The sequence below is a fragment of the Brachyhypopomus gauderio genome, chromosome 7 (genome assembly GCF_052324685.1).
Source record: "Brachyhypopomus gauderio isolate BG-103 chromosome 7, BGAUD_0.2, whole genome shotgun sequence".
NCBI classification, from domain to species: domain Eukaryota; kingdom Metazoa; phylum Chordata; class Actinopteri; order Gymnotiformes; family Hypopomidae; genus Brachyhypopomus; species Brachyhypopomus gauderio.
In genome coordinates this window covers 5,113,910-5,140,486 of record NC_135217.1, presented here as the reverse complement: position 1 = coordinate 5,140,486, position 26,577 = coordinate 5,113,910, and the positions used below count along the sequence as shown (strand labels likewise).

The 26,577-nt window shown below is 46.3% G+C and overlaps 1 protein-coding gene across 2 annotated transcripts in view; it reads right to left on the bottom strand.

Moving 5' to 3' along the window:
* tmem132e (transmembrane protein 132E) overlaps positions 1-26,577 on the bottom strand; it is a 185,542-nt gene that overhangs the window by 15,836 nt on the left and 143,129 nt on the right. For both annotated transcript variants that reach the window (XM_077011111.1, XM_077011110.1), the window contains exons 3-5: positions 18,720-18,857; positions 9,977-10,169; positions 1,854-1,997 (exon numbers count right to left, since the gene is read on the bottom strand). In XM_077011111.1, coding sequence (XP_076867226.1) covers positions 1,854-1,997; positions 9,977-10,169; positions 18,720-18,857 — 475 coding nt within the window. The remainder of the gene's footprint in view (positions 1-1,853; positions 1,998-9,976; positions 10,170-18,719; positions 18,858-26,577) is intronic.

The following is a 26,577-nucleotide window of genomic DNA, read 5'->3' as shown; positions in this document are numbered from 1 at the left end:
GAGTGATATGTCCGGCGGCGGAGTGATATGTCCGGCGGCGGAGTGATATGTCCGGCGGCGGAGTGATATGTCCGGTGGCGGAGTGATATGTCCGGTGGCGGAGTGATTTCCGAGCACCAGGGGTCCTCCTACACGTTTGTGGTACGGGTTGAACGAGCGGGCGGGAGACCGGAGGGGTTCTCACGGTTGCTTCCCCCATTATGACTTCAAAGAGCAGCGTACCGAGTCCATCTTAAAGCACACATGCGGATGTAGCGGGACGCAGACAGGATTTAAGGTGGAGGAAGTGGGTGGAGGGGGACGAATACATGGGCTGCAATTTTACTGTGGGTTAATGGACTTAATGATGTGGCAAGCAATTAAGAGAAGTGCGGTGTGATTTTGACATGTTTACACAATTACACAAGTGATGTGTAATTACTGAGGAATATGGTTGGAATGTAGAGTTTACATGGATGTAGTGTGTAGTGTGGCTAGCATGTAGCATGTGTGGTCACCAGGTAGCACACACACACACACACACACACACACACACACACACACACACACACACACACACACACACACACACACACAATCCCAATTGCCCTGACCAGACCTGTAACCATAACCTTGATTAAGGTGATCAGCACCAAATCCCTTTAACCTTACACAGTGAGCTGTGCAGTTCCTAAAATATACTCTAAGTCACTGGACACGAATGGCACCACGCAGCTCAGTAGAAACGCCACTGGGCTCCTCTACTTTCCCATCCTCATCGATTGCTTCTTTTTTCTATTTTGGCCTCCTAGATGGAAATTTTTTATTGAGCTGTCACAACTCATATGTGTCACATGTGTGACCGACTCAACTCGAATTAGCCTCTAGAGTTCAGCGGGCCGGCCCGGCCCGACCACGTCATCTGAGTGGGTGCTTTTCAGACCCGGCTCAATGTTTTGCGCCTTGCTACGATGTATGGATCTGGGTCCAAGGAGCGCACACACACAGCCGCCACGGGCCGGGGCCTAGCCCTTAAATGCCCATTCTCATGGTCGTTAAGGTTGGTGCAGATAACAGCTTGTGGACTCTCCAGCGCTGAAATGGGTGCTGAGGATTATTGGAAATTCCATGAAAGTGCTGTGATAAAGGACAGCTGACAAATGGTGCAATGTCTGTGGCACGGGTGTCTGGAGATGATCGAGAGCTTTGTCAGAGGAAGAAACAGAGTGCAGAGAGAAGGGAAAGTGAACGGTGAGACAGGACAGTGAACGGTGAGACAGGACAGTGAACGGTGAGACAGGACAGTGAACGGTGAGACAGGACAGTCAACGGTGAGACAGGACAGTGAATGGTGAGACAGGACAGTGAACGGTGAGACAGGACAGTGAACGGTGAGACGTGATAGTGAACGGTGAGACGTGATAGTGAACGGTGAGACGTGATAGTGAACAGTGAGATGTGATAATGAACGGTGTGACAGAACGTGGCTGTGGAACACATGTCTGGAACACCCATTGTCTTTAGTAATTTTGGTTTGTGAGTAAAAAGAAATGGCAAAGCTGCATTGTTTGTACTGAATGGCTGCGAATGCTTAGCCATTCAGACTAGGGTAGACTCCTGCAGTACTGATGGACTGCTTTGCTCTGAGAAGTCATTGATCCATTGGGGAAGGTGGGGGCTGCTTGTGGCAGAGAACATGAGAGCACGTAGGAAAGGAAGCTTTAAGTGGTCATTTGATGACCATTTTAATGGCCTCTTAAGCATTGCATTTGTTCCACTGGCTCAGAAGGACCAGGGCGCACTCTGGGAGGGGGGTGGGGTGGGGTGGGGGGTTCACTGTAGGCGCCGTAAGGGCTCCTGCCAGAATGACATACCTTGATGATGTCTTCATTGGACGACTTGCACTCAACAAAGGAGGAGACGTCTGTGACGGTGCCGCTCAGCTCTACGGAGACGACTTTGACTGGAATGGCGACTGTCCGGCCTGTCAGCACTGCTGTATTGATGATTTCAGTGTCCTGGAGACAAAGAGAGAGACAGAGAGAGTGAGAAAGAGAGAGAGAGAGAGACAGACAGACAGAGGGACAGGGTAACAGTCTTGAAAGGTTAGCAAGAGATCATGAATTTGATTACTGAACTCGGTGAACGAGATTCAAGGTCCAGTGCAATGCTGTTTTAAAAACTCTTGCATCTAAAGTCAAACGTGTGGTCATGGATAACTATCTTCCAAGAAGAAATGCACTGACCTTATAAACTGACTAATACATTTTAAAAGCTTATGAGGATTATGAAGAGAACACCCCATTCTCCTCGGTCAAGCCCCAAACGAACGCAGTCTGTTCTATTAGATGATGGTTTATTACAGGCCAGTAACCTAATGAGAGATAACTTGCTTTCCACCCCTTCATTAAGCGGGAACCTTTGGTGTGAAAAAAAAGCCTAAACATGTATAATTCGAATTAAACAACAGTTTTCTGGCACAAAAGCTTCCACCACTTTCCCGGAGGGCTAACATGGCGGAATGCCAGCAGACCTCAATCAGGCTGTTAACTGGCCCCTACTATTTTGGCCAAGTGTGATGAGTTTCAGGACGAGGAAGGGCACGCTTCTCCTGTGGTAGCACCATCAAACACGAGTGTGTCTGGCATGCGGCTCAGATTCACTCCACAGCAAACTTGCAAATTGATGCGGTGTTCCACCGTGGCATGTGCACGAGCGGGTCTACCCTTTCAATTAGGACCCCGCGAAGCAGACACTCAGGCCAATTACAGAGCACACAGCCTCCTCCTGCAAAGCAGACAGGCCAATTACAGAGCACACGGCCCCCTCCTGCAGATCACATCCATTCATTATTTTTGTGGCATATATATATGTTCCCATACCTGAATAAATCCTGTAATTTGAGGAGTGAGATCACAGCCCTTATTACTTGAGGGCCAGTATGAAGAAATGTCGTGCTGGGCAGCGCACAGAACAGGAAGCGTGCACGACTGAGGAGGTTTTGTTATGTATTGTTAATTTCTGGAATTCTCCAAGGAGAACGTTGAACCACTGCATTCCCGTTTTTCCTCAGCCCGCATCCCTTAGATGTGATAAACCCCAGCTGACCCCAGAACTCCTGGGCAGCTGCAGACTGTGTCCACATGTAGATCCACATCAGAGATATCAGAGTGCCAAACTGAAGAGAAACAAACTACTGCACAATTAAGAAACGTAAAGTATAAAAAAAAACTGAGCCCGTCGATGAAACATAACAGTTCTGCTTAATAAATACCTCCCAGGTAGGGCTGGGTATCGATTCAAATTCCAAGAATCGATCCGATTCCGATTCTGAAGATTAAGAATTGATTTCTTTCGATTTAATCCGATTTAATCGATTCGAACCGATTTGATCCAATTTGGGGTTTAGTGTTATTAAAAATGTATTTGAGCTGTTTCCTGACTATGTACAGAAGCAATATGTTAAAACTAGTATTATATCGATATTAATCAGCAAATAGTTACTGGTAGTTGGTAGTTACTGATGGCTGGAAGACTGGTGAAAAGGGTAATCATAAATCTACCTTCAAGAAAGGTAATCCAGGACAATAAACAGAGGACATCTTTGAGGTGTCTATATCTGCAACAGTGGACGCCTACTAGGACACTAACCAGTGCATTATTATTATGATTGAAATAATTAAGAATTCACCCAAAAGCTGTTGCTACCAAATGCATTTTTATTTAAAAGTGCTCACACTTAATAAACTGAAAGTATAAAATGTAAACGTGTATTTTTCTTTAAAGTGCGAATATAAGAACAGAACTGTCACGTTACGGTCCCCGACCCCTCCCTTTTGTGCGTGTGTTAACGTTGTCTGCGTCTACTCAGACAACGTGTGTGTATCTCCGCGGGTGCGTCTTGTGATAGTCCGTCTCACCTGTGGCCCGTCTCATCATCACGTGGGGTTTATGTGGTTTGTCTACTTAATGTGCGTTCGCGCAGCGTCCTGTGTTCGTCGTTGTTTGAGTCACACATGTTCTATGTAAACGTGTTTTATGTGCGCTGTCTGTGCTTTGGTAAATGTAATAAACGTAACGATTTGGAAAGTGCATTCTGGAAAGGATTCTGTCTCGTTCATCGCCTTGCGCCCAACGTTACAAGAACATTTTAAACTTTTTTAAACTGTAAAAACACTGGGTAAACTATCAGGGACATGGACTAACTGTAAATAGTCACTGACACTGGATAAACTGTCCTTCTGTTTTTAGATTGCCGATTTGACTATCGTCGTTACCGGCACTGTCCGACGCCATGTTGCTTTACAGTTCGTTAGACCGAGCACGCCTGCGTGAATTCAGTGACGAGGCGGGGGTAAAAGTTCACTAAAAAATCGATCTTTGGACGTACGAATCGATTATCAGATCATCATATGCGAATCGATTCTGAATCGGAAAATCAATTTTTTCAACACAGGCCTACTCCCAGGTATTATTAGCTCAGTATTTGAGCTTCCAGTCTGGTGTTGGCTCAGTATTAGAACCGTGTCAGTACTCCCTGTGAAGTGTCAGTACTCTGTCAACACTGTAATTTTCTTAGGCATCTTAGGTTTTTGGATGCCAGGTGCATCTGAGTATACGATTGTGTGTGTGTGTGTGTGTGTGTGTGTGTGTGTGTGTGTGTGTGTGTGTGTGGCATCTGATCCTCTTTCCTCTTCCTGGTGACCATCATGGTGGCAGCAGGCTGAGTAGTGAGAAGATCAGCCCGGGCTTTTCTATTCCCTGCCACAGATTCCAGCTCCTCCTGAGGGACCTCCAGATCCTCCCATCCAGCTGTGAGATGATAATCCTCTCAGCGGCTCCTGGATCTGCCTCCAGGTCTCCTTCCAGTGGGACGTGCCAGGAACATCTGTGGCGAGAGCCGACCAGGGGCCATCCTTACGAGAAGCCCATTAATTGGCTTGTCTCGGTCTTCAGGATCAATGGCTCTACCGGAGGCCTTCAGAACATTACGGAGCTCTTCTGCGACCCTGCACAGACACCTCATTTCCACGGCTCGTATTCATGATCTTAGTCGTTCGGATTGCTCCTCATCTCGTGACCTTAGGTGAGGATGAGAGATGGACTGGTACAGAGAGCTTTGTCCTAGAACCAAGCTCTTACTTCTCCACCACAGATCGATTCAGAGACACCACCGCCGCCGCCGACCCGATCCGTTCTCTCAATCTCACACTTCCTTTTTCAATTACTCTTGAGTGAAATGCGGACATATTTAAACTCCTCCGCAAAGGACACGTTCTTTCCGTTCAGCTGCCATGACCTCAGGGGCTCGCAGGCACAGATTTCTATCCCAGCTGGTTCACATTCATCTGCAAAGCCCTCAAGTGTGTGCCCACCTCAAGCCTGCTAAGATGATGTCATCCGCAAATAACACGGATGCCACCTCTAGCCCTCCTGGACACCACTCTGGTCTCCATGAAACCCTCAAACAGCAGTGGAGAGAAGACACACCCTTGGGGCCTGAACCCCCCTCACTGCATGCAACTAGGGAGTTTTTCCTTGCCACTGTCGCCTTTGGCTTGCTCACTGGGGGCTAGGACTCGGCACTTGTAAAGCTGCTTTGTGACAACAACTGTTGTAAAAAGCGCTATATAAATAAAATTTGATTGATTGATTGATTCACAGAGACTGAACCACTGGAAGCAGCAATCCCACCACCCCTCCACCCCATAATTCTGCTCCACCCTCCTACCACACCCATGCCCAGGTACACGGCCATTTGCCTTCTCTAATTGCACCGGGCCTATGCAGACTGGGTTGACATACTTCTCTGGTCTCTCACAAAGCTGTGCTGGAGAGAAGAGCTAGTCCACTGTACCATGACCTGAATGGAGATGCACACGGCTCCTTCCGTAGGTTCAGCTAACGAGCGGGTTCTCTTCTCCAGCACCTGTGTTTTGTGTGATACTGTAGAGGCGTGGTTCACAACATCAGCCCTCTGCAGTGCCCTTAACAGCTCGAGTTGAGTCTCTTCCACTTCTGCTGGCCCAACACAACGTAACGTTCGAACTACTGTGGTGTCTTCATCCACAGAATCTGAATCACCACTGGTTGCAAGCGCTGCCTCTTCACATAATGTCCCCCGGGTTGAGTACTCCTTCCACCAATCAACAATAGCCCCAGCAGAGGTCAGAGGTCAAGCTGCTCAGGAAGCCTTCCGTTGCCGAGGCTTTGAATAGTTTCCCAGAGCATCTCTGGCATCTAAAAGTGTTTCTCCAAGACTGAGCTTGTTATCACACACACACACACACACACACACACACACACACACACGCAAACACTCATACACACTCATACACACGCAAACACACATTTATACTTAGTCCTTTAGGTTAGCTATTTTTCTAGCCACATTATTTTCAAATGAGTGTTCTTATCATTAGGCTATATTTGGTTTGTGTATATCATTATTCTAAGGCAATACAGTGAATACTGCAGACAGAAATGTATCCAGTCCACATAGTAACATGATGTAATCAGCACCCATCATTTAGTACTTGAAATCATTACAAAATGATTACACGATTCATTTATGAGAACTGATCTCACTTCTTGCTCAGGATCTAGAAGATAACTTCATGCTACGCTGTGCTATTCCTTTCACTGACCAACCTCTGATTGGTGCGAGACCCAGTATAAAAAAACTGAAGAACTGTGGTTTCCATGGTGGGTTCTGTGGACAGGGTTGAAAAACCAACACGGCCATCAAGCTGAGTGTGCGCCCCCCCCCCCCCCCCCCCCCCAAAAAAAAGCCGATCCGCACTGTCTCAGGTTGGCATGGCCAACACACCACAGGGCAGCGTGATGTGCTCGTAGAGGAGTGCTGACCGCACGAGTGCCCCAACACATGATCACCACCTCCTACCGCCTCTCTGGGTCAACGAGGAGACAGGAGAATAGTGCTTCCCGCCCGCTGTGTCCCCACCCTGCACCCCTGAACACAGAGGGCACCCGCGCTCAGGGCCCCGTGGTAGGACGCAGCCTTTAGAGCCGATGTCACCCTGTGGGAGTCCGGAGAGTTTGTGTTTTGATTCAGGCTACATAACCTACTGGCCCCCGCATGTGAAACATGCCAGCAATGCCAAACCTAATCATCATTTCTGCATAATTCAAGTGTGTGTGTGTGTGTGTGTGTGTGTGTTTAGATCTGTGCCACCTCTGCGATGTGTTCAGCATGTAAATGGGAAGCATGTACATAAGGAATAAAAGCTTCACTGAGCCGCGGTGGTCTACGATGTAATGAATGACACATTACTGTGAACATAAACACCCTTCGCCATAAATAACACCAAGGATGGCTTTGATGAGTCATCGCGTTCTTTATGCCGAGTGAGTTGGCAAGGATAACCTTTACCTTTTATCTCCTTAAATAAGAAAATAAGGTGCGTATTCCCGAGACATTATGGGGGTGAGAGGCAGGCCAACTTTTATACAGCAGTGTTTACAGGGGGCCACTGGTGCACTGGACAAGGTAATTCTGCACGGCTTTACTGGGATTCTGCTCCGTCATCTCTAATGCTTGTGCAACACAATGCAAGCCCCTTGCCCACATAATTGAAAAATCTTTGCATAAATTACAGGATGGTTCCACTCCCTTGGCGGTAAACTATAACTGACATAGCTGATATAAAAAAGTCATTAGAAGGATAAACACCTCATCCTCCCAAAGAGTTCTTTCTGTACCTGTCACTTTTCTGCAGCACTGAAGTTACTTAAGTCCAAGCATTGGGAACGCTGTGTGTGTGTGTGTGTGTGTGTGTGTGTGTGTGTGTGTGTGTGTGTGTGTGTAATGGAGTGTTTTAGCATGCCAAAGTCTTCTTCTAGCCAGACAGAATGTCCATGTGTTGTTTTATTTATGATGTGCTTCTGGTGACAGTCCAGTGCAGTGAGGCACCAGAGCCAGCATGACCAGGGCACTCGCCGCCGTCTGCTTTCACACTGACTGGAGATCAGCGTGAGACTCTACATGGAGGAAGTGGCGGGGGGAGAAATGCTGGACTCAGATCAGGAGAGGTTACGGCCTTCTCTCCGTCCCTCCCAGTAAGGGTTATGATTTTTAATAAAGAAACTGGGAGCAGCCCTGTGCCGTAGCATGAAAATGCGGCCAGACCCTGATTGCCAGTGGAGTGGGCCAAGGCTGGCAAACTGAAATCATAACCCCGCCTGATTAAAGGCCATCCTTCACTCACTCACTCACACACACACACACACACACACACACACACACACACACACACACACACACACACACACACACACACACACACACACACACACACACACACACACACACACACACACACCAGCCTCTATCCACACCTGAGCCAGGGAAGAATTTGCTTTGTGAAACTGGGTGCATGTATGCGTGTGTATAGTTGAGAAACGTGCACAGCTACACTCCTGGGTACGTGTATGGGGGGTGTCTGCTGTCAGACGATGTTGAGGCTACATGCGGGACATGTGACCGCGTGAGACTGTTCTAATATGTTGCGTGTGCAGAGGGACCGAGTGACACACATGGGACTCATTTTGAATGCCCGACACTACTACGCAGAAACCGGGTCTCGGTTGTGTCTCTAAATTCCTCTTAAGGGAACTTCCCTTAATGCGTCTGAAGGGAGCTTCTCATGTCCCCTCTCCCCTCCCCCCGAGGAGTGAGAGACAGTTCCCCCTGTGGTGTCAAGTGTCCCACATTTCCTGTATATATCAACTCCGTTCCAGCTACTGAACAAACACACACACAAACACCAATGAGAACGTGTGTCTGGTGACACCATGTATGTGGCTGTTCACTTGTTGTTGATAACGTGGGCTGAAGAACACCTGCCAGCACCTGCAGAAGTTCTGGCTTTCAGCTTCCAGCTTTTGGCTTCCAAAGATGATGCTGTAAGCAATGCTAATTAATAATGCATAAAAGCTAGCAGCAGACAGCTAGGACTATACCACATGCTATCAATGTCAAGTAGTCTTTGCTGATGGTTAGCGTTCTGTGTAAACTGCTCCTTTAACTGTTATAAACTTTATGTAAAGTGCTCCCTTAAGCATTAGCATTTTTATAAAAAATACTTTTTGTAACTGTTAGTATCTTTATGTAAAGCGCTTCTTTATACAAAAAATGTTAATGCTTAAAGTGCTTCTTTAAGGATTAGCATCTTTGTAAAAAAACACTCTTTTAACCATCAGCATCTTCATAAAATGAGTAGCATTAAGCATTAGCATGTTTGTGTAAAGTGACCCTTCAAGCGTTAGCATCTTTGTGTAAAGTACTTCTTTAACAGTTTAGCATCTTAATGTAAAGTGCTACTTTAAGCATTTTTTGTGTAAAGTGTCCCTTTAAGTGTTAGCATCTTTGTGTAAAGTGCTCCTTCAACTATTACCTTTTCTGTATAAAGTGCTCCTTTAAGCGCTCACGTAACGCACTGTTTGTTGTCTGTGCACTTAAGCGACAGCACTAACTGTACCTAGCTACTAGTGCACTCAACCAAGGTGGGACTTATATACACATGAACACAAAAGTCTGTACCCCATTCTCAGTGGTTCTGCAAACTCCACTGCCCAGATGAATTGTAATGGCTGAATAATGAAGTCTCTCACTTATGCTGCTGGTGAGTTAGCATACAGCAGATGGCTAACCACACAGGGAATGAACATGTCCTCTCTGGGCTTCCCAGGGTGGACCCATTACCTGCAAAACGACTTGCAATATAACGTCTGTTGTTTTAGAATCTCTCTGACATACCGTCTGGTGATCTAGTGGGAGAATAGGACCACTGCAAGGATAATAGCCAATATCAGTCAAATCAATGGATGACCCTTCTTCATGTATAGTAATAGCATTCGATAGGTCTCACAAGGTTGTCTATTCCTGGCACAGCTGTTATTGGAGTTCTTGAATTCATCTGCATTTATGAAACATGACATTATGGAATTATGAAATAATATGCAAAGTTTGACTTACCATCGACAGCGGAATGATGGCCTGAATATCCTTCTGCACCACCGTCAACTCCGTCACAACCTTGTCCGTGTCGGGGGGCGGGTTCTGGCCCCGATAATCAATGTTCCAGTTGATCCTCCTGGTCACTGATTGGCTGGTGAAGTTCTCCATCTCAAAGTCCAGCTGCATAATTTCAATGCTGGCAGTCAAATCCCTACAGGAGAGAACATAAAGCAATCAAGCTGACGTGAAGTGCGATCTATCACACCAACGCTTAGTGGGGAAAATATGACAGGCTCAGCCACCAAATTATTAAGCTCATTTGGAGAACTTTAATTAGGGTCAGGTATGTATTTGATCATTAAACGGTTTAATGGGCTGCCCACCAACACAGACAGATGTTCTGTCATGTATTAGGTATTATATATTGAAACAATCAGTGGTGGAAACAATTAAGAGTACTGGGCCTGGCCCATCTGTTGTTTTGGAACAGACTTAGTGGGCCAAAAATGAAGCTTCAGAGATTGAATATGAGGACAAACAAAGTGTTATATATTGGTACTGGTACATAGTGGTACCACATTGTCTAACAAATCTACAAAAGACAATATACTGGGAAATATTGAAATGGTGTAAAACAGCTTTTGTTGTCAGTGTAAGCAGAGTTGGACTGTAATGCCAGAAACTTCAGATGTCTTCCATCGCAGGGTGTCACACTCACAATGATTTCACTCTTCTCTCACAATGTCTTCTCTCTGTTCCACAGATTTATTCAGGTTGTAACCTTTAAAATGTACTAAAATATCACAAAAACCTCAGACCTTCAAAAGGAAAAAAAACAAAGCAAAACAAAAACCTATATAAATAAAAAAACAAAAAAAGAAACTGCGAGCTCTGCGTGCATTCAAATCTAGAGTCCTTGAACAGAGTTTAAGAGCGCTATCGAAATCTCGGGGTCACCGCCCCGAGGAGGGCTGGCTGATCCGGAGCGGAGCAAGACTGGGCTCAAAACGGGAGAAGGTGGCGGCCGAGTAGTGACAACTTCCTTCAGCCCAAATGCCTCGCCGGCAGAACTCAGTAATGGATAGTGACAGGCTAAATGAGCTCGGCGCCGGTACCGCACACTCGCTCATCCAACATGATTTGCTTTGCCCAAGTTGCCTGTTGCACGCGGAGGGCTGCTGATAGTAGTTGACAACTGCAGGAGGGGGGGAGGAGCTGGGGGGGGGGGGTGGGGCTGTGGGGAGCAGAAGGGGCGGGGCTGTGGGGGGTTTAGACGGGATGCTGAGAGGTTGGCAGGCCAGAATTGATTTTCCTGGTGCAGTGGGGCAGAAGCACGTGCAAGGATGCGTTCGGGGGCAGCAGCTTGAGCATTCGCTGAGGCCGGCTGAGGGTGTGGTCTGGGAGATGATGTCATCGATGTGTGGGTTGGAGTGGCAGTGCAAGATCTATTAGGTAGATACATCTATTAGACACATCTATTAGGCAGATTGGAGGTTTAGAATATTAGGTAATGTTATAGATTGCTACTGCAATGTCATGCGTAAGAGATTTCTGAGATTTCTTTGGTTTTGTGCTGCCCTTGAGTTAGCTAGAATTCTCCATCTAACTACAGCAGAAGTGCCATACAGCCAAGGTCACGCAATGTATTGCTTGCGTCTCTTTCCAATGAATGCACTGAGTTTTCCACACACCGTGTGCAGCAATGGTTTATTCTACTGGTGAGCTGATGACTGACTGTGCATTTGCTTTATGGTGGTCAAAGGTCTGATATCATAGCATGGTAATCAATTCATAAAACTCTGCATATGCATGAAGAAGGCTGATTTACATGTGCATCCATGTGAAAGAGCCTGATTTGCATATCCAACATATTTCCTGCACTACTGCAGTCATTAAGCAATTTACTCTTTGAGATCAATGCGCCCAATTATAAAGGCAGCCTCGGTCAGGTGTGTCTGCTGACTTCAAAACTTTGATCACTTTCCCTTTTGTTTGGATGAGGGGAAAAAAAATTCAAGGAGGGGGTCTTCAGTAGAAATTAATCACCCACGGACAAGCTGGACGTCCACTGTGCCTCTTCGGTGGACACCGCATTTACAAAGTTAATATTGTCCTAATTAGCTATCTGTTGCCGCGGATCAATATCCCAGAGAAGCGCCGGCTCAAGATGCCGAGCGAGAGTACTCCTTGCCATCAGTCACAGATTGGTGCCTGGGCAGGGGCTAAGCTTTAAAACGCCCAGCAGTTAGACTCATTTCATGGATGATTAACCCGCAAGCCTAGAGAGAAAGTTCGAATAAATAAATCAGGGGCAACAACAGGAGCAGTAGCGAATGATCAGCAAGCTGCCAAGAATAGCACCTCTAATTCAATAAGCGCGGATGGAGGGATAAGCGGCTCTCGTCCCAACAGACGAGCGCGGCCACAAAGCAAGTTTGGGATCGTCCTGGCCCTGCTGCGTAAAGTAGCTTTAAAAAGGTAGCTTAGAGTAGCTTTAAACGAACTAGACAGTGAGAAAATAAACAGAGATGAAGAGGATGTGGAACACACACACACACACACAAACTAGACCAATTTTTAGGTGAACTGAGAGTTGATAAATATAAGCTTTGAAGGCAATGAGAGGGAGACTCACCGTAGAGATAATGCTGGCATGTCAAGGGGAATCATCAGTACTAAGTTCACGTCAAAACCATTTAATGTTCTGCTCAGTAAATGTGTTTGCAAATTCAGACAGAATAGTTGGAAACCTTTCTTTTCAGTGATAAAATAGATTCAGTCCCATTTGAACCGTTTGCAGAGGGAAGAGTGTCAAGAGTATTACAGTACCAGAGTGGACTGTCACAGGATTTATCGAACTAGCCAACCGCTACAAAAACAGAGCCAAACAAAACATGGAAATGTCTGGTAACCATTTGAACCGACAACATTTCTCCAGTCTAGTACTGTGTGAAACAAACATCTGAGGCCAGGACACACAGGGCTACCACGCTGACTCAGACAACATCAGGCTGAGGGGACAAAGATGCAATCCACAAACGAAGCGTAGCTCGAGCAATGGAGTCCTAGTTCACCTGAAGAAGTTCACCTGATTGGCTGTGACTCAGTTTACCTTTCATGATGGTTTACGGAACATCAAGTGTAAACATTTTACTTTTTTTTTTTTTAAAGGTTGTTTGCCTTAACAACCCTGTCTGTTTTTGAAGAAAACCTTCCATAATGGGAAAACTAAGATAGAAATGAGCTCTAGTATGAAAATAAGCAAAGGTCTGTTTATAGTTTATGAGTTTTATATTCTCACTCAAGATTTTTATTTTGCTTATAGAAGTAGCTGGATTCATGAACCCTTTGTACTCTACTTTGTACAGCCAGATGATTCTGTGAAGTAAAACTAAGATACTATTGCTAAATTAAGACGATGCTAAACTAACACTACTGCTAAAATAATACTATTGCTAAACTAAAACAATAATGACAACTAATTTAGGACTACTGCTAACCTAAGACAAAGACGACTACTAAACTAAGACTACTGCTAACCTAAGACAAAGACGACTACTAAACTAAGACTACTGCTAACCTAAGACAAAGACGACTACTAAACTAAGACTACTGCTAACCTAAGACAAAGACTACTGCTAACCTAAGACTACTGCTAACCTAAGACAAAGCTTTGTCTTAGGTTAGCAGTAGTCTTAGGTTAGCAGTAGACGACTCTGATCCAGATCTGGTTTTTCTCCGGCAAATCCGCATTACAGTCACCTCCGTTTTTCGAATTTGGCCCGGATGCAATACAGTATTGTCTTATAATAGCCGAGTCTGGTACGGATCTGTCTGCACAACGGCAAATCGGATCTGGTCCGCATATTTGGGCCAGAAGTGGCCCTAACACTGATTTTTTTTCTCCACATATGTAGCAGTGACGAATCACAGCCAAATCACACAAATGTTTCCCTTCGCTCAAAAATATAGAGAAAAATATATAAATTAATAAATAAATAAATCAAGTTATAAAGCCTTTTTCTGTGGGCCTTTTTTGCTAAAAAAATATACATAACAATAGATGTTACAGTAATTATGTGCAATTGAGTTATTTTTATTACAAACATATACAGCGATCAAATAGTTCCGGTCACAGTGCATTAATATTTTAGCTGCACAAGTTTAGGCGCCAATTTTACTGGAAGGACAATCTGAGGGGAAACGTGAAGGAGCAGCTCCTGTCCAGGTAAGCTGTATTTTTAAATTATAATTAAGGATTGTGATTTTTTTAAAGAAACAACACATAATCTGTGTAGCTAACTGTACCTTTTACATTGGGAAATTCATAGTTAGATAGCGATCTAGGTTAAATGTCCGAGCTAAAAGTTGGCGTCAGTGTTCGCTAGCTAGCTTAGCAGTAGCAAATAATAGCAGGCAAGGGAAAAGCACGGGCACACAAACACTTATTTAGCGGAGTACTGTGTGTTTTATTGATTAATTAAATGATTTATCCAACTTAAGTAATTCATCAATCTTCCGCTTGATTCAATTTATTGATTTGAGTATTCGTTTGATTCAGTTCATTCGACCCCAGGTGAAATAACGTGTAGTTCATATCTGAGGGAGAAGTGAGGTGTATAGTCACAGAAAAGAAGCGCGCCGTGCTCCGTTCCACCTTAAATAGTGCATCGTTTAGATGCCCGTAACCCTGCGTGCACACCGCTGCGCTGCCAAACCAACCGGCAGCAAGTCTCTTTTTCGGCGTATCCAACACCACGCCATTGAAAATGAATGACTTCCGGCCGCTGTGTTGCTCTCGTCGCTTGCCGTATGCACGCAGGGTTACTATGCTGCTTCGCACCGGGAATACATTACGTAGGCGGTAGGATGGAAAGTTTTAATTTATCGAAATCTTGTCTGCTATAAGTACACAACTGTATTGGAAATGTATTACTTCAAGTGCAAATGGTGTTAATACAGAGCCGATTAATGGAGAGCCTGGGGTACTAACAAACATTCACTGATTCTACCATAGTCATTCATACCAGTTTGTTAATAGCATCTGTAGTTAAATACTAATAATAAAGGCCAGTAAAATACTGAATTAGATTTTCCATCATTGAAATTCCTGTATTTTAGGTGTTTTAGTATTTACTAAAGTGGTGAGTTGTGTATTCAAATTATTTTACCTGTTTAAATTAAATGTTAATTGCTTATTAACAGTTAATATATCCATTAAGAAGCAGACATTAACATAAAGTGTTAGCAAAACAATCTAGGGCATCGAATTTATACTTTAGAAAGTTAGGGAATAAACGTTTTCTTTTCCATTTAACAGGGGCTGTATGGAAGAACCAGCTGACTCAGAATGCAACCAGCAATGACATTGAGAAGCTGGCTATTCGATGGTTTGGCTCAGCATCAGACCGAGGTGGTGGTCGCAAGGCACGCGCAGTTGCTGCCAGTCAAGCCCAGTCAAATGAAGTAATCTAAGCTGATACAAGTAACTCAACATACAGTGTTGTTATTAAAAGTAAATGTATCTGTAAAATGTTAGCTTTATGGGGATAAAGGGTAAAAATTGTTCAGATGATGTAATTTAATTGAATTAATTAATAATTGATTTTCATGATGCACATTTTTACTTTTTATATGTAGACATGGTCAGTACAGAGCTTTTGATATGTTCTGATATTCTGTGTTATATGTTCATTTGTCTCTGTTATGAAGTTATACACACCTGGTTAAAGTAGATGTTTATCGCTTTTGTACATTTATACAAACTGAATTAACTGAATTCTGAACTACTGAATTAACTGTCCTGAAAAAGTAAAACAAAATGTGGAGTTTAGTTATGCCACATTAAATGATATTTGTGTAATTTAACATATTGGGGGGGGGGGGTGTGAATAAAGTTTAATAACATTTAAATGAAATCTTGTCTTTTTATATTCATTTGTATTTTGAGTGGTTGTAGGAAGGTAACAAAACCAATACATCTTAAAATGTAACCTTTATTAGAAAACGTTTACAAGCAAGTATACAGACCTTGAACCAAATCTGTGATCATGTATGTGTTACAGAGTATGTGGGGTGGAGCTGGACCAGTGTCGTTCTAATAACTATAATTGAGTCTGTGCCATATTTGGGCCAGACATGAAAATGAGTCACAGATCTGAGCCACATTTGGGCCAAATGTAAATTAAATTCACCAGAGCTGTGCCAGTTCTGGCCCAAATTCAGACCAGAGGTGCAAAACGTATCTGTGCCGGTTTGGGCCCGTTGTGCAAAAATAAGCCGGGCCAAATCAGTTTGCCAGATTCGTTACAGATGTTGTGATTGGTCTGGGCCAGATTAGGACCAGAGTGAATTTGCTATCAGGGAGGCGACTACTAAACTAAGACTACTGCTAACCTAAGACAAAGACGACTACTAAACTAAGACTACTGCTAACCTAAGACAAAGACGACTACTAAACTAAGACTACTGCTAACCTATGACCCTGTGACTCTACTTCTACCTTAAACCAGTTATAAAAGCAGATGTTACATCTTGCTGCAAACAGTACATGCGTGTACACACGAGTGTCTATACGGCCCATGTGACACACAAGTCTATCAAACAGCATTTCCCCCTTTCCTTTAGATGTTAATGGTATTTCTGATAAAAAACTTTGATGCTTTAGTCAATGTTCCATGAAAAAGATCTTTGTACAAAGCAGCATTTAAAAGTCCTGTTTGTTTTTGTAAGGATAATGCAGCAAGGACTCACTAATGGTGCGGGTTTGGCAGACACGATACCTCTGCTTTTAGGGCCGAATGTATAAAGCAGCCAAGCCTGACACATTATCTTACACATGTAGTGGATTCAGCATGAGCAGAACTCTATCACAGTTAAATGTGCCCTCACAAAAGGGTCCCCATTAATGCCACCGCACTTAGCAAGATGAGGAGAGCTGGAAAAATCTTTGGGATCTTGTCGTCGTTATTGCATTTTTACAGATCCCAAAGTCTCCAAAGTGAATGAGAGAGGCCAAAATTATACATTTGTCCTTCAGGATTTTACCTGACTCCAAAATAAGAGGAGAGACATTCTAGTGGAGACATTCTACTGGATTCTAGAACATCTAAAAGGTTCAGACGAGGAAGGTTTAGCAAAAGTTTTGAGACAGAGGCTATATAAAAGACAAGGCCATTAGAAGTGTGTGCGCATACAGGCCAGACAGACTCGTTCCTCTGACTTCTCATCGATTTCGCTGCTAAAGGAACTATTGAATGGCCTTGTATTTAGATTACTTCTTTTTCTCCCAAACACTTTCTTTGAGTACTCTCAGAATCCAAAGGGCTGGAGAGTCCCAGGTTACTCTTCAAAGGGCAGCCAGCTAACATCATATTTTCTCAAGGGGAAAAACCCGCCTCAAAGGCAGGCCCGAAAATGGTATGGCTGCTGTATTCATCCTGTCTGATATCCCGAGGACGCCTCTTTGAACAGGACTGGCTTTCCTATTTATCTCCAGCATGCTTTTGAAACAGTACAGACTGAAAATTGGGCACCGGAGCAGATATATAGAAATCGGCAGAGGGTAAAAAAAAAAAAAAAAAAAAAAAAAAAAACTGAGATCCAACAACAAAAGCTGCAGTTAATGCCAGGATGTGTGTAACAGAACTCGTTTTGACTCCACAATTTGATACAGGTTCAGAAGGCCATTAGGTTACATCATGATGTAAAGATCTAGTCTAGCAGCGTGTTTAGAAAGTATGGACTCTTCCCACGGTCCACTCCACACTGAGAACTGCTGAGCCTATCAGTAGTAAAATATAAATAAATAAATAACATTTTGCTTGAGGATTACATGAAAATCAGATTAAATTTTAATATAATTGATGCATCAATAAACCATTTACAAAATTGTTCCTCATTTCATGTTTGTTTCACGTCAACATAATTATACGGGTACCCAATGCTATAACTATTCAGTCTGGAGCAGTAGTGCTGCACTGTGTTAAATGCGAGTAGCAGCATCATGTCATGATTTACTACTTTTTAGTTACCTGGTTAAACATCACCCACAGTTATCCAAAAACGGAGAACTTGACGATACATCTAAGGAAAGATCTCTCTTCAGTGCAGGTATTAAATCTTTACAACAGCTATTAGGTCCTTCCTTCTCATGAGGCTAATGTGAGGTACGGCCATAGAAAACATTGTGATTTATATGACTATACATTTCCATTATTGCACTTTGATGTAAAAGGGTTCGGTTAAAATGGCCTCAAGGTGGCTCTACTCGGCTGGCTTCATTTGGACCACTATGGCATGTTTGACCTTGTACGTCGGGGCCTGTTGCTGGCAGCTGCTTCACTGAGATGCCGTTACATATTCGAGATCTCAGAGACGGTAATCTGTCGCACGTCCTGGTTATGGCGTCATCGCAGAGCTCCGGGCTTTTCTGCTTGTTTTATGGCAGGAGGTGCGTGAGAGGAAACGCATGCTCTGAATTCAACGGCCATTTCGTGAGATATGACTTCAGGAATTGGAGCTTTTGCACGGGAAGCGATAGCGGGACTTTACGGGACAAAGCTGGACCAGTGAAATCGCCGTGATTCACGAAGCAGGGGAGGGACGGCACGTCATGATCGCACGGAACGACTCAACGTGCCAGAACGTGTGGAGAGTCAAGACGACGGCGCTCAGAGGGTGAGACACGTGAGCGGAAGTGCTGTGCGAGAGGGAGACCTGTACAGTGAGCACTGACTGACGGGACGGTTTGAGATCTTACCCGGGCACCCCTCTGATCTTACTGACTTCCACGGTGGTTATGGAGTGCTTGGCTCCTGTCTGCTCCTCCCAGTCCACTCTCCACTGGTTGCTCTTTGACTTGGAGCTGAGGAGGTTCACTCCCTTCTTTGCTTTCACCCTGAAAGAGAGACAGGAAGAGAGAAGGAAGAAGAAGATCAGTTAAGACTGAATGTCTCACTTCCAGGACAAATGCGAGGAGCCGTGTCAGGAGGTGGGGAAGCCGTGTCCCAGTTTACGCTCCCATGATGGTAGGAAACATAAGGGATGGCAGATGAAAGATCATCTTCAGTCAAACAGCTGCAACAGTCCTTTTAAACGAGCTCAACTTCTCGTTGGTATTAAACGAACGCACAAAAAGCAGCAAAAGTCAAAAATGACCTGCTAGAAATGAGCAGCACCATTTTATCATTTTATTTCTAAAGATTTTTCATCTTGTATGATATAAGAGAGTAATATTAAATTATCAAGTCACTATATTATGAATATATATTTTAACAACTTGAATGATAACCCTATCTCACCCATCCAACAAATGACAATACCACAGTCTCATAGTCCTTAGAGATTAAACATCGTACCAGTGTTTGATGTTTTAGTATGTGTGATTAATTTTTCAACACAGACGACGAGAGCGGGGGTTCGTCCACAGTTTGGGGGACACTGATTTAAGCCAGCAATGGAATTCTTTCTTAAAGCTGATTAAGTAAACAGAAAGTCTCTGTAAAGCAGTGAGCGTATACACACACACACACACACACACACACACACAAAACCCTGCAACGCCAGCTTTTCTGCTGAGATTAAAAAAAGCCATGCTGCAGAGTGCTTTGAAGAAGACCATACAATTATTTATTCACGTCACAGATATGTTGTGGCAGGACAAGCCTTTATTAAGAGCCACGGTGCAGGCACAGACTACTAAACAGGAGACAGCTCGCCTCTCAACTAAACTTCTCCACATCTTCAGGGCTCAATTTATTAAAGGGACTGTGTACGTGGGGTCGTGGATGGTGCGTGATATCTGCCACACACAGAACAGCATGTCCTTTTAACCCTTTATATGCCTGCATGCACAATGTATTCCATACCTGCTAACCTGAGGTTGTGTGTGGGAGATACAGGGTTTATTGAGTTGGCCAACATATGTTACAAGAGCATCCACTTTGACGGGAAGAGGAAAAAACATACACACACATACATACACACACACACACACACACACACGCACGCATGCACACACACAGGGGCTCATCCGTCTTACTCCACTGTGTAGGTTTTTCACCTTGATCTGTGTCAGGCTGATTGCTGTCACTGGGATGATAAAGGAGTGTCTGTCGGCCGGCCGCATGGACAGTCTTTCCTAGTGACAAATTTAGCACTAGCGACAAAAATCGAGCTGTGAATTGTTTCGATGGAATGTTCATGTGTCACCTAGGCAACAACCTAGGCAACGCATGACAGGATTGTAAGTGTAGCATAAGCTCTTGTGCAATGAGGGAGAGTTAAAAAAAAGTCTCCAACTGAACGAAAGAACGCTAATTTAACCTCAATTTTCAATTTTTTACTGCGACCACATAGGGCTCATGAAGAGCTAATGTAAGAACAGGCGACACCACAACAGAGACTCAACACACGCCACATGTGCAGGGCGCGACGCAAAATCTAAACAACACACGGAACCGAAACGCACAATCTAAAGACAAGGAAGCACATGGACGTCTGCGCATTAGATGGAGGCTGCGGGCGTAGTAGTACACGTCACGGGGGGACGGGTCCAGCTCGCAGGACAAGGTATGAACAAAAAAAAAATTTAAACAGTTGTAGAGGACATTCTTACTTTAATCAATAATTGACAGCAGATTTTATGCGAGAGGCCTTAGTTTCCTGACGATTCGTTTGACGAGCTGAAAACGTGGCGGCTGCAGGGTTAAACAGGACAACTGGCTAGCTGTGCAACTCTCAGGACACTGGCAAACACCTTTAAAACGGTGTTTGGGTACAGCGGAGTGCGGCCACTGCCGATACGACGAGCGATCCGCTCGTCTCCGACACCTGCGGACTACCGACGGCTCTCCAGGCAATCAGCTCGAGCTCTTTGATATCAATCTAGCTCATCAGAGTGAGTAAACAGCTCGGAGACCTCCCTGCAGTGCCGAGCTGCGACCGTGAGAGGAAGGGAGAGAGAGTGAACATGTGCAGGGGAGATTAGACGCCAATGAGCCGGCGGCACAGGAATCAACAGCTGCCCGTGCTCATCTGATGGAGGATTGGCTAATATCCTGTACGCGGAAATCAGAGGAGGAGGCCGAGAGGACGGCAGCTGATGTTTAAAACACCTTCTCCCGCCCCCCCAAAATCCCAAAGCGGGTCAAAGAGCGGACGACGCTGGCGCCATGATGCTAGATGGCTGTCGGTATAAATCTTTAATAATTTCAGATGAAGAGAGATGAGTCTGGGAGAATCGCAGGACAACAGTCGTGGCGTTCGGTGTGAAGAGGCTTTCAAAGCTGGTCAGGTAAGCGCGGAGAACAGGCCGACCAAACTCTGAGACCAGCGATGAGACATTTATTGACAGAGAGGCCTTTCTGCAGGATTAACCCCAAACGGGGTTTCAAAGGCTTGCTGCTGTTCTTTTCTGCCATTTCTTCCAGCTGCGCCCCACTGATAAACACACACACGCGCACACACACACACACGCGCACACACACACACACACACACACACACACACACACACACACACACACACACACACACACACACACACACACACACACACACACACACACACACACACACACAGTTTTGTGGGTCTGATGATGACCAGCATCGACAGGTTCGGTCACCCATTCCAACCAGTGCTATGCGGGGGTCTTATCTCTCTTCTACTGGGCGTCTACCAAAGAGAACTATGGTGGGCCACGGTCCACTCACCCACGCTTACACCATATCAGCTGTTAGCAGCTGTCGGTCCAGTACTGTAAGGCACAACTGTGTTTTTGAACAGGCGTGGGGAAAACAACCTAATGTGCATAAAAAAACAGAACTCTGTGGACAGTCAGAGGGAGGTGGTTTAACTCGAGATGTCCAGATCGTGTTTCTCCTTTAGCCCACGGCCCTGATCTGAGCCACTGAACATCTCCAGATGTTGAGACTGAACTAATACATTTGCCTTCAAAACACAGCTGTCATTATAATGAGTAATTCCTGGAGATGTTTCAGCATGGTGGCATGGTGCTGCCTGTGGTGACAAACGACCCAAGCTTCTTCTCTGGAAGGGTGTGTGGATCTGCAACACGCATCCTCTGCCTTAAAGCATCTTAATCATGACACATGGTGCAAACCATGCACAATGGAGTAAAATGACATAAACCAAGGATTAGAACATACTCTCAGAATATACTCTCAGAATATACTCAGCCCCATTCACCAGATACCTAAGAGAAGAAGTAGTGAAGTATTAAGGGTTTAAGATGCTTTAGCAATTGGATGTACATTACTACAACTGAGGAATATTGGCATTCTAATGTTCCCATGAATTCTTAGGTGCTCCACATTAATTAACTGTAATTATGTGAAGCAGTCATGTAATTAGAAGTTTCAGGTCCCTGGACGCCTTTAAATCGCACTCCATGTTGTCATACCAATAAACACGAATCTTCTGGGCATCTGGGGCATTCCTGCTACATGTCAGTGCAAGCGCTGGAAAATACAACTCAACTGTAAATAACTGGGCAACTTCTTCAATCAATCTCTCTCCCTCCCCTCTCCCTCTCTTCCTGCCTCTTTTTTCTCCACCTCTCCCTCCCTCCCTCTCCCCTTCCTTCCCTCTCTCTCTCTCTATCCCTCCCCCTCTCTCTCCCTCCCGCTCTCTCCCTTTATCTCTCTCTCCCTCTCTCTCTCTCCCTCTCTCTCTCTCCCTCTCCCTCCCTCTCTCTCCCTCCCTCTCTCTCCCTCCCTCTCTCTCCCTCCCTCCCTCTCTCTCTCTCTCCCTCCCTCCCTCTCTCTCTCCCTCCCTCCCTCTCTCTCTCCCTCCCTCCCTCTCTCTCTCTCTCCTTCCCTCCCTCTCCCTCTCTTCCCCCCCTCTCTCTCTCTCCTCCCCCCCCCCTCTCTCTCTCTCTCCTGTCAGACAGCTGCATCAGCACCTGCTGGCATTCGGTGGTGTTGCGGCTGTTGGTGTTACAACAATTAAAATGGGAAAGTGCCCCTCTCCCCTCCCGCCTCACGGGACCCGGTCCGGGAGCTGGTGGGCGGCGCTGAGAATGCTGCTCACGCTCCGATCCCCCATCAGGGGGCGGGCGGAGCCCCGCGGGCGCTGCGGGAGGAGTTAGTGGTGATGGATAACTCCACCTTCACCGCCGGCCCCGCAGCGGTGTGTTAGCGCTAAAAACGCCACGCGCTCCCGAACCAGTGGGGGAAAGAAGAAGAAACGAAAACCCCCTGTAAATAAGGAGGGAGTGAAATGTGTGAGGCAGCGTATCTCCGGGGCATTAGACACTCACTCTCCCTCCGCATTACAACACCAACAGCTGCTCAACAGCCTACGTCTCACGTGCCGGCTGCGTCTGCTTATTTTAATGTCTCCCACTCATCTCTGGACACAGGGTCCTCCATTTCTGTCCTCTGAGGACAAGGAAGTACTTCAGAGACAACTGTACCACTACAGTCAGGTAGAGAGCTCAAACGCACCCTTCTCCACACACACGCAAGTGCACCACTCCATTATTCAGCGGCCAAAGCTCGCTCTGACGTCTTCTGCGCGTTGTCCCCGTCCTCACGAGGCCTGCGGTGTCTGGCCACAGCTTCAAGCAGGCAAATGCCAGCGTGTCAGGCAAACTAGCACAGCACAGCACTCCGCTACACCCACTTATTAGACAGGGAAATAACTTCGCGACGACTTTGAACTTCCTTAAGCTAGCGTGAAAGGTCTGCTTAACTTACTGGCATGTAAAGACTAACAGTAATTATGCAAAAAAAGAAGGCTCTTTGGCTTCATAGAGCTGTTGGCTGTAATTATTAGTCTGACTTCCTGTCTGTGCAAACGCACATGAGCCACTACGCTGCTGGATTCCTGAGGATCTGTGAAGAAAGGTGTAAACATCTCTCCTCTCCCACACGGGAGCGAGAGACGCCCCGGTCCCAGCCGTCCTGTGGTCGGAGGTGTCCCGCCGTCTACCAGCTGGGTGACAACTAGCGCACGTCTTCTCAGCGCTCAAGCGCCAGGGTGTTTTTAGCGAGGACGCGAGACACCGGCTCACATCGCGTGGACATTATGTGCTGTGTTTACATCGGTTACTGTGTGCTAAAAGAAAAACTAAAATAAAATAAATAAATAAACAAAACGGCAAACTAACACAAAACCACACTGTAAAGTGCTACAGGCTGATTACATGCTCATTAGCTGAAATTTGTGTATGCTGTGAGGATATTATAGACTGTTGTTTACTTAGGATGCCTTTATATCTGTAAACAAACAAACAAACAAACAAACAAACCAATGGCCAGTTGAGTGGATTACACTCTCAGAATCATGTTATGGTTACGGCTGACCACAAGTGTTTGCTGAGACCTTTGATAGACTCGGCCATGACACTGAGTTCATTCATATGCCAGAGATACAGCTGCTAGAGAGAGCACTGCCTCTGTATCAAACAGGAACAGGAATGCTGAACGCAATCAATGCCTTAGAAATGATGATATAAAGTTGCATAATAATAATAATTGGATACTTACTAGTCACTAATCACTAGTAATGTGCAATATATAATAATAATAGTGTAATAGTAAATGTTTGCACTGGTATCTTTTTTACACTACTCTCATTGGGGCTCCCAGTAAACTACTCAAAACAAGAAGAAGAGTGAAAGGGACACAGACAGAAAGAAAGAGGTGTGGAGAGAGCGACAGAAGGAGAGAGACAGACAGGAAAAGGCAGCGAGAGAGACAGACAGGGAAAGGCAGCGAGAGAGACAGACAGGGAAAGGCAGCGAGAGGGACAGACAGGGAAAGGCAGCGAGAGGGACAGACAGGGACAGACAGGGAAAGGCAGCGAGAGGGACAGACAGGGAAAGGCAGCGAGAGAGACAGACAGGGAAAGGCAGCGAGAGGGACAGACAGGGAAAGGTAGCGAGAGGGACAGACAGGGAAAGGCAGCGAGAGAGACAGACAGGGAAAGGCAGCGAGAGGGACAGACAGGGAAAGGCAGCGAGAGGGACAGACAGGGAAAGGCAGCGAGAGGGACAGACAGGGACAGACAGGGAAAGGCAGCGAGAGGGACAGACAGGGAAAGGCAGCGAGAGAGACAGACAGGGAAAGGCAGCGAGAGGGACAGACAGGGAAAGGCAGCGAGAGGGACAGACAGGGAAAGGCAGCGAGAGAGACAGACAGGAAAAGGCAGCGAGAGAGACAGACAGGGAAAGGCAGCGAGAGGGACAGACAGGGAAAGGCAGCGAGAGGGACAGACAGGGAAAGGCAGCGAGAGGGACAGACAGGGAAAGGCAGCGAGAGAGACAGACAGGGAAAGGCAGCGAGAGGGACAGACAGGGAAAGGCAGCGAGAGAGACAGACAGGGAAAGGCAGCGAGAGGGACAGACAGGGAAAGGCAGCGAGAGGGACAGACAGGGAAAGGCAGCGAGAGGGACAGACAGGGAAAGGCAGCGAGAGAGACAGACAGGGAAAGGCAGCGAGAGGGACAGACAGGGAAAGGCAGCGAGAGGGACAGACAGGGAAAGGCAGCGAGAGGGACAGACAGGGAAAGGCAGCGAGAGAGACAGACAGGGAAAGGCAGCGAGAGGGACAGACAGGGAAAGGCAGCGAGAGAGACAGACAGGGAAAGGCAGCGAGAGGGACAGACAGGGAAAGGCAGCGAGAGGGACAGACAGGGAAAGGCAGCGAGAGGGACAGACAGGGAAAGGCAGCGAGAGAGACAGACAGGGAAAGGCAGCGAGAGAGACAGACAGGGAAAGGCAGCGAGAGAGACAGACAGGGAAAGGCAGCGAGAGGGACAGACAGGGAAAGGCAGCGAGAGGGACAGACAGGGAAAGGCAGCGAGAGGGACAGACAGGGAAAGGCAGCGAGAGAGACAGACAGGGAAAGGCAGCGAGAGGGACAGACAGGGAAAGGCAGCGAGAGGGACAGACAGGGAAAGGCAGCGAGAGGGACAGACAGGGAAAGGCAGCGAGAGAGACAGACAGGGAAAGGCAGCGAGAGGGACAGACAGGGAAAGGCAGCGAGAGGGACAGACAGGGAAAGGCAGCGAGAGGGACAGACAGGGAAAGGCAGCGAGAGGGACAGACAGGGAAAGGCAGCGAGAGGGACAGACAGGGAAAGGCAGCGAGAGGGACAGACAGGGAAAGGCAGCGAGAGGGACAGACAGGGAAAGGCAGCGAGAGGGACAGACAGGGAAAGGCAGCGAGAGGGACAGACAGGGAAAGGCAGCGAGAGGGACAGACAGGGAAAGGCAGCGAGAGGGGCAGACAGGGAAAGGCAGCGAGAGGGACAGACAGGGAAAGGCAGCGAGAGGGACAGACAGGGAAAGGCAGCGAGAGGGACAGACAGGGACAGACAGGGAAAGGCAGCGAGAGGGACAGACAGGGAAAGGCAGCGAGAGAGACAGACAGGGAAAGGCAGCGAGAGGGACAGACAGGGAAAGGCAGCGAGAGGGACAGACAGGGAAAGGCAGCGAGAGAGACAGACAGGCAATCCTCCTGCCCACAAGACAATTATTGTGAGTAGTTTTCCCATCAGCAGGTCGGTGGAAGTGGTGAGGGCCCTGGGTGAGCTGAAACCTTCCTGCCATGCAAATGTGTGTGTGTGTGTATGTGTGTGTGTGTGTGTGTG